This window comes from Helicoverpa armigera, chromosome 16 (assembly GCF_030705265.1).
Source record: "Helicoverpa armigera isolate CAAS_96S chromosome 16, ASM3070526v1, whole genome shotgun sequence".
Taxonomy (NCBI): Eukaryota; Metazoa; Arthropoda; class Insecta; order Lepidoptera; family Noctuidae; genus Helicoverpa; species Helicoverpa armigera.
The window spans coordinates 8330683-8348127 of record NC_087135.1 but is presented as its reverse complement, the minus strand read 5'-3'; the positions used below and the strand labels follow the sequence as shown (position 1 = coordinate 8348127).

At 36.4% G+C, this 17445-nt stretch overlaps 1 protein-coding gene across 2 annotated transcripts in view; it reads left to right on the top strand.

The window, feature by feature from the left end:
* Ip3k2 (Inositol 1,4,5-triphosphate kinase 2) overlaps nt 1-17445 on the top strand; it is a 162090-nt gene that overhangs the window by 65188 nt on the left and 79457 nt on the right. The window contains exon 2 of one of the 2 annotated variants that reach the window (XM_021334939.3): nt 11773-12383. The exons of the other annotated variant lie outside the window; for it this stretch is intronic. Coding sequence (XP_021190614.1) covers nt 11940-12383 — 444 coding nt within the window. The 5' untranslated portion in view covers nt 11773-11939. The remainder of the gene's footprint in view (nt 1-11772; nt 12384-17445) is intronic. 2 annotated transcript variants of the gene reach the window in all.

The window sequence follows — 17445 nt, the reverse complement described above, 5'->3', positions numbered from 1 at the left end:
TGTACGTTTGTTCGTGTGTCCATTTACAGGTGCGTGTCACTCTCTGCTTAGATGTGAAGGTAATTTAGGGTTCCTTAGAGAACCAGTTACAAAATGCTCTATTTAAACAAGACCTTTCCAGACACCCACACACTTTAATACACAAAGAAAACAATAAACGATAAATCTCCTCAGACAATAACGAACCACTTTCCAAAAACAATCATCCACCTACGGAACCCACTTAAAATAATTACACGTTTTAAAATTCGAATGATTAATACGGCTCACCCAAAAATTAATTAGTAGTAATGTATTTGCGTTCAGATAAGGTAATGTATACTGTAGTTTTATACACAGCCTGCCTAAGGCAAAACTTTACCGTTACGAGAGCCGCAAAAACGGTTGGTCGTGTTTATACGGTGGTTATTGATGTATGATGTTAATGATAGTGTAAAGTGATCTGAAGGTGGGTATTTAACTGTTTAGTTTTAGGATAGAGAGGATATATTAAGATCGTATTAGTAGACCGTGTCAGTTGACCATTAAAAATTGACCAGCTAGCGATTAAAGAGTTGTTTTTTGTCTCGCCACGCAAAAAATGCACTCAAATTGATGATTTGATTATTATCATTAGATGTAGTACATGCTTTTAATTATGTATGAGGCTGTTTGAATATTATAGATTGCCGAGGACTCTGCATAAAGTCAATACTTAGCCAGTAGCGTCTTGACAAGAATCTACAATAACAGCACTAGATCTTTTTTACATTAAACATTTTGTTTTAAGAGGAGTAATTTCTTAAAGTCTCAGTCTTAAAGAAATAAGCTTAGCGGTCCTGCTAATTATGAGGTCAAGGTAGCCATCGTCCTTTCTCAAGAATATTACGAAAAAATGTAACACCCTCGGTTTAAAGAGCAGAGCAATCACATAACGGGTGTCAAAAAACTGATTTAAGTATCTTAAAACTGTCCTCAACAAGTAATAAAACCACAGAGGAACGAAAGATAGCGGAGATGCCTTAAGGAAGGTAGGTCAGGCGCCTTCTTGTAGGTCAAGTTACGTACGGTGGGCGTGATCAGTAACTGGAACTAGCGAGGCGTTCGGGTTCCTTGATAAATCAAAACCAATATATCAAAGATTGTTCTTGTTTGAAAAGTGTTTAATTTAATTATTTCAGGCGAGTAGATAATGCCCATATAAAATATTTTATGCCATTTTAAAAACATTGGGCGGTTTCCATAGAGGGCGCGTAAGGGCGAAGCAAGTAACATTCCTCGTCCCCGAACACCCGGATTTTGGCGCGCTACATGGAGATTTTGCGTTATGACATCTTTGCTAGTCTTTATACTCCATGCAAAAAACTGATTTAAGCATCTTAAAACTGTCTACGATAAGTAATAACAGACTTTATAACCTCAAATTAACCGTTATAAGCTACAATGAAGTCTTAAAAGTAATGAATGTGCAGTAAAACGTAATTGCGTATCCTTACGGCCCTTTCACACGGCAGTCCTGTTTTTTGCAGGATACCGTTTTTTGCAGGATCCCGTTTGATCGCAAAAGATATTATATGATAGTGTTCACACGAGCAAACCGCATGCAGGATCCTGCAAAATGCTGTTACCGTCGATTTGTGCGATTCGGTTTTGTTACTTTAAACTGGATCGTTCGTCCAGTAAAAAGCGGAAATCCTGCAAAAACGGACGCTGTGTTCACACGTAGTTCAGTTTTGCAGGATACGGTAAAATGCCGGTCCCGCAAAACTGGACTGCCGTGTGAAAGGGCTGTTAATCCGAAGTGTAAAAGTTTTTTCCTTCTCAGCAACTTCGTAAATGTCAATGAGTTGTACTCATTTAATTTTATGATTGATATTAACTTTTAGTATGGTGTAGTGTTATTCAATTTTGTAGCCGTTTTTTTCTGGTTATTTTAAGAATGATGTTGTTGGTAGTTTATTTTGGGTTAATATTGTCGATGTTGTCAAGGCTTTTAGGGGAAAATCAATAGGTATATATGCGTGAAGAAAGAGTTTATTGATAAGCTGTTAAAAACCCACGCGTAATGAGAGTGCTAGTAGATATACTCATTTTTCAGTGTTGATACATGATAAGAATAAAAATCTAACTTACTAATTTCATGCACTGGTCACATCATTGCAAACAGGTACAAATTGCTTTAATACAAACATATTTGTTTTAATAAAAAAACTTCACACACCAAATGACATTTAAATACGCTAAATTGGGCCTTTTTAGAAATTGTCCTCGACTTAAATAATTAATTCCGCTGAAGTATCACAATATTTAATGTTGTCACTTGTCACAAATTACATAATTTACACCGAATAAATAAGAACTGGTTCAAACGTAATTAGCTGTGATTAATGCGGGGTAGCGCCACTTTCGAACGGTGTGAGTGGCGGTCTTAATGCAAAAGTGTTGTTTTTATTTTTAGGCAGTAACTTGCTTAATTATGTGAGAAAATTGCAATGCTTAAATATTGGTCTCATTATTTTTATTTATTTTGTAAATAAATTGGAGCTGGGTGTTTTATAATTTGGGTCTGCTTCTTTTGACACTAAAGTCAATATTCAAATAAAGTAAAGTTTTCGTAATTTATGAATTAAAATAATGAGTAATCTAAATCTCGATGAGTTTTTTGAAAACCTTTATTTTATTTAAGAAAACACAGAGCTGTTTCGGTTCAAGTACAAACTATTTCACTAAGCCGGTCTTCATAAGTTGCTTCTCTCATTTTTATAATTCACAAATTGGCCATTTATTACAACTTTATAACCTGACAATTTGGCTGAAATCAAAATAATAGCGTAATAACATTACTGACCTTCGGAGAATAATGTGAAAATTGCTTTTGTTTCAATATAATTTTGGGCACCCTAAAATGGTGTGTGTATAATTAATAATTTTATATAGGTACACAATTTTTCAGTGCAGTATAAAATTAACAACTGTATGGGGTAAATATATTGGAATTAAAATTACAGTTACATAGATGTTGTAAAATAAATAGGCTTACTAGTAGGTACACAGCACCAAAAGTTCCAAAAATAATAATTAATATTCAGAAACTCCTTTCGCAAATATTTTCGCAGATTAAACATCTGTGCTTTAATCGAATGCAAGTCGATTGTCGAAACGATTATGGCTGCAAGGGCGGTATCGATACGGACTTCATTAATTTATCACTTGTTTTCAATTCAATTCGAGAAATTGTTAATTGAATGAGAATTAAGAGCGTGTACGCTCGGCGCGCGATGTCAACTTTAGGTAATTCAACGCAAAAAACCGCGCAGACTAGCGTCGCGGCTGTGTGCGTGCCTATCATACTTCACGTATAGTCACACAAACCATTTTGATCCTTTCGAGTGAAATTGGTAGAACAAAAAATATATTATTTAGTAAATAGTTAATAGCGGGAAAATAGTGTAAATCTATGGATGTCTAAAATATAAAAGCATGAAAATAAGTCGTTAATACTTACACTCTTTTGCAAAAAAATCGGGCACCTATGAAAACCTTGGTTTTGAGGACTTTCTGTATATTACATACAATTTTCAACAGTACTAAATAGTCGACTGATGATTAATGACAATGTTAAGAGTTTCTGTATTTTAACCGATTTCAAAAAAAGAAAGGAGGAGGTTTCAATTAGATTGTTTTGTGATTGTTCTCGATTTCTCAAAGACGCCTGGACCGATTTGAAAAATTGATTGTTTATATGAATGGTCCAGTCCATCCAGACCGAAAATTTGTGGTCAAATAACAACAATTGCCGGAAAGCCAAATATTGGTGAAGAGCTTGGGTTTACCATTGCAAATAAAGTTTTAAGTTATCTATCCTATATGCTTCAAAAGTTATTCGAGATCAAAAGTCAAAATTTGGGTACATCCAAAATGAAAAAAAAATTATAGCTCGATTGGTAACAGACATCTGCAATAAGTGATTTCTAGCATAAGGAGTCCGCCATATTGGATTTAGACTCGCGACACATTTTTTTTCGAGTTATTCATAGCAAGCCCTTTCATTTGATACCCATATCGTAGGAATGCATTAAAAACATTTTTTTCTCCATCTTGGGTATACCGCCATATTGGATATAGAATCATACATTGTCATTAAAACTGAACATTCAAACAAAATTTCAACTCAATCGATAAAAAAAATATGCTTCAAAATTGAGCTTTAAATAAAATAGTAATGTATCAAGATTTGTTGGTCGCGCTTGAAATGTACTCTATTCTCGGTATCCACGGCAGAGGTTATTCACCCTACGCGATGTGACGGAGCGACACGTCCTCTCTGTGAAGCCTTGCGGCGGTCTGGTTTGAGTTGACTCGCGTGCAGCGTTTTATAGTAGTTTTTAAATAATTTATAAAAAAATAAAAACGAGAGATTAAATTATAATATAAAGTTTATGTTTTAAAGAAAGAGTTATATTACTATAGTAAATAATTGTTATATTAAATTAAGTGAGATAGATAGGTAAAAAAAGCATTTGAAATTCACAATTTTTCACATTGTTAAAATATTTTTTTCTGAAAGATAGAGACCTAAATCAAAAAATGTTTTCAACTAACTATATGCATGGGGATTTCGTCTATGAGTAAAAAAATAAATATGATTAGATTTGCCACTGTTTTCACATGAATTTAAGCTTCGAAATAGACGCTGAACGGGAATTTTATAAAACATCTGTTACGTTATAGGGGTTCTAAGTATTTAAACTACACAAATTGAAATTTATGTTCAATTAACTATATAGACAGTGAAATTACCTTGCGTTATTAAAAAATAACATAGTTATAGGATAAGTAGTTACTGAGAAACAGTGGTTTGAAAAGTACCATTTTAGGCCAAATGGCGCGCGGTTGACGTACACGCTCTTAATGGGAATGTATTTTTCTTATTTTTAATTGGAAAGCGAGAACTGAATTGCTTATTTACTTTTCGGTTATTACTGAGAAATATTGAGTTGGCTTTATAATTACACATTTAACGCGTTTTGGGTGCAATTTGAGTAAATTGTGCAGAAATTAAATATTTAAAAGTGCCGTAGAATCGTAGGATGGTAAGTTTCTTCCTTGAAAGTTCTGTGTTGCCTTTATTAACACGCTTAATATGATAAAAAAAACGCTTTGCCTGAACTTTCCTCTATATCTGTAGGTACATAACATCGCTGTTTGTCGTTGAATTTCAGCATTCTATTCTAGTTTCAGATCCATTTGTTCCGTAGGTATATTTTTATTAGCTTCCATTAGCATTGTTTAGTAGTTCAGTGATAATAGAACGCTAATGATTCGTGGGTAGAGTCGTCGTTTAACAATTAACCATTGAAGCAATATTTTTTAGTTTTGAGAGTCAGGCGATTTTTATGGGATCATGTAGGTAAAGTAGGCAGTGGCTATGGCTACCTATGTTGCACCTTACATAGGTACAAGCAGTATTTGAACACACCATCAATCATCATCAAATAAGGAGAGAACAGAAATTACCATTTACATAGAGTATTACATCAGACAAAAACTTTTGCAAATCCTTCAACTTTACACCACTGGTGATGACAGAATTAGTATCAGAATATACTACGATAAGTTACACATGAAAATAGAGCAAGCAACACAATTTACAACCAAGGAAACGTATTTAACCAACAGCTACACTAAGAAATATCTCATTGAACATTCGTTCTTCGTAAAACGAGCTTAGAATGTCGCAACCGACTGCGCGAAGTTACATCTAATTAAATATAATTAAGTGTTTTATTGGTCGGTCCACCGTTCCGCTGCGTGCCGATATAAGGTGTGAAATTATGCTCGTTTATGACCATATAATTGACCATAAGAAGTGCAATGACTTTTAATATTTTATTAAGCAACCCGCATTGAGTAAGCTTAACGATTGACACTCAATCCTTCGCTGTGTGAGAGGAGGCCTGTGCCCAGCAGTGGGACTATAAAAAGGCTGAATATGAATCGTGGTGTTGCCACACTCAAAGTCATTTTTTTATTCGATTTATGTTGCAAGTGTAGATATTTATTTTTAATTGACATGAAAAGCAACCTATTGTTAGCTAGAATTGCGTAGGTGGACCGTTCATTGTTTCGAAGAGATGCATTATTGCTATACATATGAAAGCCATCTGATGACATTATTTTATTTATCTCATCAATGATATTTATTTCCTAGAGCTCAGTTAAAAGCCCTGAATGTTCTGAAATCTACTTCAGTTATTTAAAAGTCCGTGGAACTTGCCAAATTATGACACATGCCACCTCCATATAAGCTGCAGATATATAAATTATTGTTCTTCGCCATCGCCGGTGGTCCCACGTGAATTATGCCCCAATGTCACGGACTACGTGATATGAAATGTTTGATACAATTGTATTACGTAATTTTGTATTTGTATTCAGGAGATGTAAATTGTACACACGTGTATGTTGGTATTTATGTGGTTTGTGATTTTATATGTGGGAAAATAATAAATAGAACTAACTGTTGTTTTTGTATAGGTGCTAATTAAATTACTGCCTCACTCTTTTTTATGGAAAACTACTTTTCAACAAAATCAGACAGGGTTGTTTGTTCTTCTCATCATCTAATTGTAGTGCATCGCCTTGGATTTTTGTTAATTTTGCATGGTGGTAGTTTAAAGTTCTGTGTTATATTTAAGTCTAGATCAGAGACTACTATCGTATACCTATTACCTATTTTCTTTTTATTTAGCGTTGGCAGTCGCATATTTATCTCTGTACGAACGTTCCCACATAAACATGTAACGAATTTTCGCAACACATTTGCTTACCAGTCCTATCAATTTGATAATCCAGTGCCATTTGATCAACATACTGGCTAAGTTATAACTTATAACTTACTTAAATGTAACTTAGCTGAGGTTAGGTACGATTAAGAATAATGCATCCAAGTTGCAACTCGTTTGATAGTTTGATTTGTAGCTCTATGAATAGGCCAATGAATATATGAATGTTTAGGTATTATGTACATAATTTTATGGTAGAGGATGTAGGCTGAGAAACGGTGTTTATGTAGATTCTATTATACAGATTGTATAAACATTACTGTCGGACGTGACGTGACATACCTACATATCACTACATAGTATACAACCAAGTTGCATTTTCTGTCCCTAAGTCCCTTTGTACGCTTAAATCTTCAAAACTACGCCACCGATTTTCATGCGGTTTTTTTTTATCAGATAGAGTGTTTCAAAAGGAAGGTTTATATGAACAATAACATACATCAAATAGTGGGGAAATACTGTTACGCAGTGCGAAACCGGAGCGGGTCGCTAGTTTATTTATAAGCCAATTCTCATATTTTTATGAACATGATAAAATTGATTAAATCATATCGTTTATTTTTTACAATACCATCAATTTACATATTTAAGGTTTTGTAATGCATATTCAGATCGTAGTTACTCCATAAAAATATCCTATTCGCACACAACCGTTTTCCACCACATCTTCACACGAAACTTTATCGAATTAAGTTAACCCTTTAAACAAATTGGTTCAAGTGTTTTTCCTTTCGTTCAATAAATACATGTAAGTTGAATGATTAACAGAATAATATGGATGCTTCTGAGTAAAGGAATTAATTGGCAACCAGCACGTCAGCCATGCTGTGCGTTTCCCGTTATTAAAGTTTTTGTTTTTAAACTTAAATGGCTCTCTTTTAATGTTAGGATTTGCTACCAGTAACTGTAGGCTTTTGTATGATAAAGATTCGGTTAATATTGGTACAAATAGGTTCGATGTGTTTAAAAAAAAATCATTTTTTTCTTGGGGCATTTTCATGACTTTCATTTTTATTGTCACGTAAACGATTTCCTAATATTTAAGCGATGAACGTTATTTTAATGGTTCACCTGACAGATTTGAGATAAGGAATATTTTTCAGAAAATATACCTCAAATTACCTATGTATTTTGTTCTGAAATTCCAAAGCTTGATTGAACGTACCTGTGCAATTGCCTATCTGACCTCCACAATCCAGTTACCGGGTCAAAATTATGTTTTTTTTGGGGCTAACCGCAACATGATTGGTGTTATTCCTTTTACTTATTAGCTTTATTAACACTTGATCGAATTTCATTGCGTACGTCAATCAACAAATTAAAATTAAACAGAAGATCACGAACCAATTATAACAATCTTAGTGTTGGAAAAGTAATTTGATTAATTATTTAGATACTGACATTTTGAGGCCTAAGGAAGGCTGAGCTTTTATTAAATAATTAAATTTCTAATATCTATTCATCTTCTTCATTTAATATAGTGAATCAGTAAGCCCAAAAAAAAAGATTCGATATAAAACTTACAACAAGGATTACTGGATCCAACAGTTATCTTTCGCGGGTTCAATTACGGCATGGAACTACTACCTGGCCACTAAAATTGTTCCGGGTTGTGTGTGTTTGTAAAGAAACCCGTGACACGAGAAAAAATCTAGCGTGGGGCAACGTTTTATTTAAGAAGACAGTGCATTTACAGACACAAAGATCTATTATCATCTTAGAAAGCTACTTTTCTTCTCTTTATAATGGGGTACTAGACATATTCAGGTATATAAAATGGAAACTAAAAGTATCACCTAACCAGTAAAGTACTTCACAACAACGATACAGGAACTACACTTACGTCACAATCGTTACGTCAACTCGAGTTGTCAATCGATCGTGTGAAACACGATATGTCTCGCGATCGGTAATCGAATGGGCATCGATCTATCCGATATGGACGTTACAAGCATGTGATGTGGCGCAAAAACTTGTTGTTTTTGTCAATTGTGACGGCTAATGAACGGTGGACGGTTGTGTTTTGAGTTCCGTTTGTTAAAGCTTAAGCTTTGGTATTTTAAACGAGCCTATCTAAGTTGTTGTATGGAAGTTCCTGATTTAGACAATAAAGAAGCATCCGATCATATATTTTTATAAATGTTTTATTTAATCGAATCGACGATTTCTTGTTTCGTTGTTTAAAAATTATGCGTTGATCTAGCGCCGAAAATTGATTCCGATATTCATCATTACAGATAGTCATCACCAGCAGAATCAGAGCCACAAAAAACTATTAAACGCCATATCAAACTGAACACTCCTTACACACAATATCCATAAACATTCCTAGACAAATAGCGTACATAAACTGCCATATAATTTAACCTAACTTAGATGAACTGATCACATCGAGACAGACAACATGGCGGGTAGCCCACCCGTTGCGCCCGCGCATATAATGCCGCGGCCACACTTTGGACATATTTGCACCAACGTAATGTTTTGCGCTCAAATGCACCAATGTGTGTAGGTATTTTGACACAATGTAGATTTGCATCCAATGCCCAATACTAACGCACTCAGCGTCGATTTTTCATACAAGTTCAAAGGAGAGGGGAATGAAAGGGGAGAGTGCGCGGGACCATCTTGGACACGTCATTGTCTTCTTGAGATGCGGGTTAAGTGTATTTGGTACTCTGCTTTTAGCTCATACGGCGTCATTATTGTTGAACTAAAAAGAAAAAGGACGACGTTAATGACGACTTAATTACCGTCCATCGTCTTCGCTCGTCTGAAGCGGTCAGCTGGCCCAATGACCGAGTCAGTTTCCATTGTTTGGTCACAAAGTTGATATTAAAGCCAATGTGTATTGCAGTAGTTGGACCATTTCACAATTCGGACCAATATTGGACGCAAAGTTGAATCCAATGTATGGTCGCGGCATAATACGCACGGATTTATGATATAAAGATTATTACATGGCTGTGGAATTAGTCGGTAAATTGCAGCTTATTTTATATGTATGAATAACTTGGTTTGCCCTTTGCAGAGGTTAGAGGTTCGAGTGTGTTTTGTTGTGTAAGTTTTGGCTAAGCTTAGAGGATCGTGATCGTGTGCTAGTGACATCAGTATAAAGTTTATTTGAAGGTTTTAAGATATATTTTACAATGCTAAAGGCAAAGTACGGTTGATTCAGTGGCGTATCAATAGATGTATTTTGTGAATACAATGATTCCTGTATGAGGCAAATAAAATAAGGCATTTAGTGATTGATAATATCGTGGAAGCCGACCCCAACATAGTTGGGAAAAGGCTCGGAGGATGATGATTAGTGATTGATAATGTAAGTATGTAAGTACATAATATGCTAAACGTTTTTTTGTAAGATACTAAAATTAGTCTTCACCAATAAATTCAGAGAATTTTGGGTAAACATCTAAGGCGCCATCTAGGTAGTGGCTGTAACCACAGTGAGACATCAGTGTCCCGTAATTCTAATAAAAATACATATTTCCCAAGCCATGAGCCATCTGTTCACAAGTTTTTCTAACAAATAATTAAATCAACTTTATGAAATTGGAATTCTTTCCCAGAGCCATGTTCGCGGCTGTTCGTTTGTGTGCAAATCATGTCCTCGACAATAAATAATAATTATTAATAATGCATCTTGTATCAATAGAGCGTGTTTTACGATCTCTCAGCTACGTGCGTTGGAATAGGAGTATAGATTCGATTATATAATAGTTTGGTCAAAGATGTAGAGATGATGGAAGAGGATAAAAAATGACTGCTCTAAAATTCTGCAATATTTTAAGAATGTACGTACTAATATCAGACAAAGTAGGACATCGCACAATTTTTTACATACCATTCGATTCTCCAGATGTGAATACAGACCTTTGTGAGGGAGTCGTTGTTGACTTTTCATTGCATAGTATGCACCTAGGTATATCCATTTTCTCACACCGTAAGATAATTGACAAGTATATATAGAAGGCATAGACAAACATAAACATATAGAGACATACTTAGTGCAAGTCCAAAATTGTATTTTTACTTTATGCAAGCAGACTTCTTATAAACAATCCTGTCTGTTATAGCTTAAGCGTAGTAACTATTGAGTAATCTGTGCTAAAGCTACATAATCCCACCCACGCTAATGTCACTTCTAGCATCTCTATCTCTTCGGAACAACTCTTACGCAGGTGTGTCGGACAAGGTGCGCGAAGGCAACATTTTGTATGTGTGCGGAATAACTAACAACCTCCTGCTTTGAACTGTGCGATGTAAACAAATGTGTCCGCTAGTTGATCTGTTTGTCATGCAGATCTATGGGTAGGCTGGGTAGCGGGTTCTTTAGTGCAGTGGTGTAATTTTAGACTGTGGCGTTGGGCTAAGATATTGCTGAAATTGTGCAAGTATAAATTTGAAATATGGGTACAGGATTTAAAGTTTGGAACAGGAAGTCTTTGGGATAGCGTAGCTTATTTATTTATATTGATCCAAATAAAAATTCAAGTGGTAGAGTTCGTTCAACTCATGTGCTGATGCGACTCTAGCTTTTTTCTTCACATAGGATAATTCCTCTATTTTTAAATAATTTCTAAAACGTTGTTATTTTTTTGTTAAATGACAAATGTTCATAATGAGAGCCTTAGCAATTACATGGAAAAATTGTAAGGAGAAAGTGGAACTAGACAGGATTTAAAGCGTTTGCAATCCCAAATAGGCGTTTGCGATCATAAATACTTACCGTGTACCTTTAGCGTTCATTTTAAAACGATAAAATTTTGCCACACAAACATTAATAATTTATCGCCACAATTAATAGCCGATACAATCAATAAACAACCACGAACATGTCTATAAAACCTTCTGATATTGATTTACGCTGATTTCAGACAAGTTATGGCAATAACTGCTAATATATTTGAACCTCTAGTCAATTTAAACGGCACAATTGCAGGTCTACCTGGACTGTATAATAATAAAAATATCAAAGTTTGATCAGGATGTGATATGAACAATAAAAACATAAGTGTCAAGGTGAGCCCAAATAAAGATTCTAATCACTGGGTAATACCGGTTAGAAAAAATGTGTTCTAAGTGATACGGCGACCAATATTGGTACCAATGCGGGCTACTAAGATGACGTCTTCTCATTGCCGGAGCGCGACTCCGCCCCTCTCGCGGACTTCGTCAACAGATCTTGCGGCTTGTCCTATATCGCCGGACGTGTCGCGGCGAGCTCTGTCCCCGGACTTGTCTCTAAACTTCACGCGACACCGGCCTCTGTCCCCGGACGTATTGGAACATTGCAGACCTCTGTCCCCGGACTTCGCGCGAAGGTCACGGTCCCCGGCGAGGCCGAGGTCCCTAATGGAGTCTCTATTAGTCGCGAAAATGGAGGCGTTGAGCACGGGGAAGCTAGTGCGGACTGATTCCATGGATAGTTGCAGCAGTTTCGGATCAATGTCCTCCCTTCCTAGTGATGTGTGCAGATGTGATGATTGTTTACTCGGCATTGTGGATTTTTATATGCCCAACCCTTCGGAAGTGAATAAGGCATTCAGAAAGGTGAGTCCAAAAATTGTATTACTTATTCTAAAATTAGCATTCATTACCTAGTCAATGAACTCAAGAAGGATATGGAAACACAAAAACATATTTGTGGTCAATTCTTGAGTGTCCGGTTTGTCAGTTTTGCATGCTTATTAAAATTACATACCAAAGTTTTTAACTCTTAACTTTGCAAAGAGGTTATGTACCTATCAATAAATTAATACATTAAACCTGTTTTTAATGCGTGCAGGATATCTGTTTAGCCAATGTGTTTAATGTTATGCTCATCATACTAATATGTTTGTAAACATTGACGTACTACGGCGTTGCACGTGTGAATTGTAAAACAAAACACACTCGGCGTACGTGTGGCGCCATCTAGCGAACGTGACGCGAGTTACATAAAGTATTCAAGTACTTGATTGTGTGTGGAGAGTCAATGCTTAGATATTAGTTTACGTTGAATAATACAGATGGCGCTACTATTTCCAGAGCTCTACTTTGGTAGAGTTCTTTCAGTTGGACTCTATGAAGTTTGTATCTTGTAAAGACAATTTACATTAAGTAGTGTGGATACAGTTGCATATTTAACAGGTACTGGCTTAAAAAAAGTACAAACATGTTTTAATTTAACGCTAACGATTTTTTATTAATAAGACACATAGGTAGGTAGTGTTGTCAACATGTCAAACGAACTTATCGATTTATGATCATGATTAATATTCCACAATCGTGAATAAAAAATGTGAAGTCAAATTGGAAGTTTTGCGTCAGGGGTTTGCGTCAATCACCATGTATGGGACATTTTTTTTCGGACTGTTAATTTTAAGCCTACGAAGCCTACGTGGATTACTGCACGAGCACATACATCAGGACACGAGTTTGGCAGTTCTCCATAATTTAAATTGACAATATTTATTACAAGCTTCTGCCAACGGTTTTACCTGCTTCCCGTTGGAACTTTAAAAAAAAAACAAAATCATTATAAAACAAAAAAATATATAAATTACGAATCTGCGTGAAAAAAATAATTAATTTTCCGACAGCTTCATCACAAAGAAACGTTTCTGAACCATTTGTACTGAAAGAATTATCCAAAGCCTATAAAAGGTTGAAGGGTTTTCATGACTGTTTGATATTTGCAAACTGAGACTGCATACAATACCCAAACACCCTCACTAACGATCACCCAAACTCTCAAATACTTCTTTATGTACTCCTCTTATGTGTTAACCTACCCCTGCTAACTCCCTTATGTACCTACATGTCTCCCTAAGTACGGTAGACTGCACGTCAGTGGTGACATGCACCTTAACCCAATAGTAATAAGTACGATTTTCCTAAAAAACTGTTATCACTGACCTGAAGTTGACTGTACTAACTCCCTCATGTACCCTCTTTATGTTTATAAAGAGAGAGAGAGAGAGACGGGGAAGTATATAAGGGAGTTTTCCCTTATATACTTCCCCGTCTAAATCCCATTAAAATTCAGCAACACTGGTTACAAACTTTACGACAGACGAGCAGGCAGCGGGGTGTGCGTCAAACTCCATATCAGGGCTGTGAGGACCTGATAACAACCACATTCGCAACGTGATCACTTGCTGAGCATAAATGGTTGGCCGTACGTGACTGGGACATTGTAGATTTGTAGGTAGCAAAGGTTTTGTTCTCGTAGCTAGGAAGGTACGCATATATGTCCTCCTGACTTGTTGGTACTGGTTGGTAGAGGTTTGCTTTTGCTCTTAATTTTTCCAGGTTTCTCATATATTTTAAGTCAGCGTCAGATACAATTTGTATCTTTAAGGCCCAAGTTCGCTCCCAACATAAACATCAGTTTTCTTAAAACAACTGTTTACAATGAATTTTCATCTCCATATTTTAAAGTTAACGGTTGTTTTATGACTTATGATAAACCAACGTTCATGTTGTCTATGTACTTGGGCCTAACCGGCTTATTGATATGTCTCGCGGACTAGACTGAAACAATGTATCAGTGTCCACCTTTATTGCATGTGGATCTATGCGGCACATGTACAAAGACATAGTTTGACTATATATATATATTACTTATGTATCAATTATTCGTAGGAAAACTGGTTTTTACACTGTACAGAGTAAAAAAATACATAATGTAAATTATTTCTTACTAGCTGTTGCCCGCGACTTCGTCTGCGTGGGCAATTTGGAATTGTCAAAATACTAGGGGAGATGTTCCCAAAACGGGTAAGCTAAGGGAAGATGTTAAATAAAATAACCAAGAACATTACATGCGACTTGTATTTGTACTCATAGGGTTGTTTATATAATAAACTTTGGAAAACATAAGATAGTCTTAGTAATCTTCTTCAAAATTCAGAAAAAAATCCAAAAAAATAAACCCCTTCGAAATACCCGCTTTGCCCTCGGGGGGGTCCTAAAACGGGTAGCGCCTTTGGGCAAAGCAGGTAATGAATGAATATATGTGATAAATGAATTAGAAAACGTATCTTAGCCTTCTGTTATCCAGGAAATCTTTATCGTTAATTAGTCTCCTTAATTATGTTAAACAGTTTTCTTATTTTGATCAGTCTAGATCACTTTTTTACTTTATTAAATGTTACATTTGAAATTATAATCCTACCAGCAGATAATTTTGTTAAAAATCAGAGAAAACATATTTGAATTTCTTTTTCACGCTGTTCCTGTACTTCTTCAGCTCTCTGTGGCTTCCTTTGTCTTCGATTAGCTTTCTGTGGGATCAATTGAGGAAGTGGCCCCTTATTTCAAATCGGGTAGTCACCCGTTATGCCCCTACCCGTTTTGCCCAAAAGCACGTTTTAAATTTCAACTACCTTAACCTTAAAATAGTAAACAAGGAGACCACTAATTATTCACAATTAATAAGCATATAACATGCAAAATGATAATACAAAACTGCGAAAACCGTATCTTGCACCATATTTGAGTAGTCAGCACTAGCATAATCCGATTTTTTTTAATAAACTCTGCAAAAAACTTTTTTTACATCTAATCTCGAAAACGCTCGTTCTAGGCGCGCGACCCAACTGACCGTGATCGGCGAGGTGGTAGAGCACCGCTCTACACTCACAGGTTCTTACTAAGACCTATAATATACGAATGGCAAAGCCTACCCGTTTTAGGAAGGGTACCCGTTTTAGGAACATCTCCCCTACTTATGCCGTAGCGTAGGTGTATTTTTTTACATAACAATATAATTAGGATTACCACTTACACACGGGTTGACAAATCAAGGTGGTGTCGACGATGTGTGACTATTTATCTAAACAAAAGAAGTAAAGTTTGTGACGTTGAGGAAATCTCTGGATCTAGTCAACCGATTTGGAAAATTATTACGTAATTCTCACATAAAACAAAGGTCTGACAAAGTTGTCATTTGTACATTTTCTGCAGCAGCTGCGACAAATCAGGAGCCAGAAAGTCTGTCAAACAGTTTTACTGACCATGGATAACGCGGTGTCTAGTTCACTGGGTTGAAGAGATAGGCACTCCAAGTGAACATTGGTACTCAAAAAGATTCGGTTTGACTGGAAGCCAACACCCACATAATTGAGGAATAGCTGGGTGGATGATGACTGAGTCATCAGGCAAGCGCATAGTTTCACTACTTGTATTTCGGGATTTTCTGTGCACTCACTCACTATGTTATGTTGGAATTCCACCGAAATGTTTGCAGTTCACGATCAGGTAAAGTATACGTCCGAGAGAGTAAGTCCAATTCGTGTGTTGGCACTTGAAGCCTGCAGTTCTTCCAAGATTTTCAAAATGTACGCTCGCAATTTGTCATTTCTTGGTGGAGCCAGCAGATCAGAAGAAACATAAGTGCTGTGTATACTGTGCGTCACTACTGCACAAAGGTAAAATTTCGTCTTTATAAATAGCACAAACGTTCGCTCTCTTGCGGAGGACGTTTAAATACCATATTATGTGTCACACGTAGGTAAACAGGACAACAGTATATTATCATCGAACCTCTTTCAAAGATCTGATGAGCGAACAGACCAGAACTGACTTGATCGCCTCGAGAAAATCAGAGCTCTATGAAGCGATCATTCGCTTTGGTTCCTACTGTTATTGTGGTTTCTGAAAATGTATTCAATTAACCAACGATGAATATAATTCTTAGCCGGCCGACTCTTTTGACTTCTCGAAAATCATAACGTTGGTTTTATGGTTTTACTCGAAAATCACAAACGGAAATTCGATATATTACACATTCGATATTCACACTTCTACAGAATTGATATTAAAAAGTTTGACAACGGGCTATAGTAGCGTAGTTAAACTAACTGAAACAATTTTAGTGATCCTTCAATAAAGTTAGAGAAGCGGGTGTGCATGATGAACATTAAGAGTTGGTAAATACGTGATGAAGATGACCTAATTCATTACTATTCTAATTTGTTCATGTACCACAAAACTCAGGTTAAGGTGGAGAAAAGGATTACCAAGCTCCCAAAGGCCTGGGCATTTGCAACACGTTGCATGGCATCCTGGAAAGTTACGTAATTCTCAGCCATCAGTTTGAGCAGCGTGAGGGAGTGTCAGGCTTTGGCCCTAGTGGGCCTCACAGGGGTTTGCTGAAACTCCGGGCGCGTAAAATAACGGGTCTCCCAGAAGCCGGAAGGTCGATGACTCACTCAAAACTAATCGCTCACGCCTGCGGTGGCCGGGAGTCGTCGGCCGGGATGAGAGTTGGGAATTTTCAGTCGCTCCGCCGCCTCATTCTTTGTCATCCCATTTCTTCTCGCTCCAGATCATGGTTTAAACCGGGGCCGGTTGCGATAGGTCGCACAGTCCGCACAGTGGTGACACCCGGGCGCCACCTCCATGAGATCAGAGTTGGGAATGTATGTTTGCAAAAACTAATAGAACATTTAGCGAAAACACGTTTGATAGTAATTATGTCTTTGTAACTGAATAATATAAATGATATAAACGTAGCTATATAAAAGGTGTTTTTTTAGACTCAGTCCGTGGGTCTGACTGTGACTGTTCGTAATTGTGAACGGTGTATTTGTGATATAATTCTTAGCTCGATGATTTGTGTTCAGAA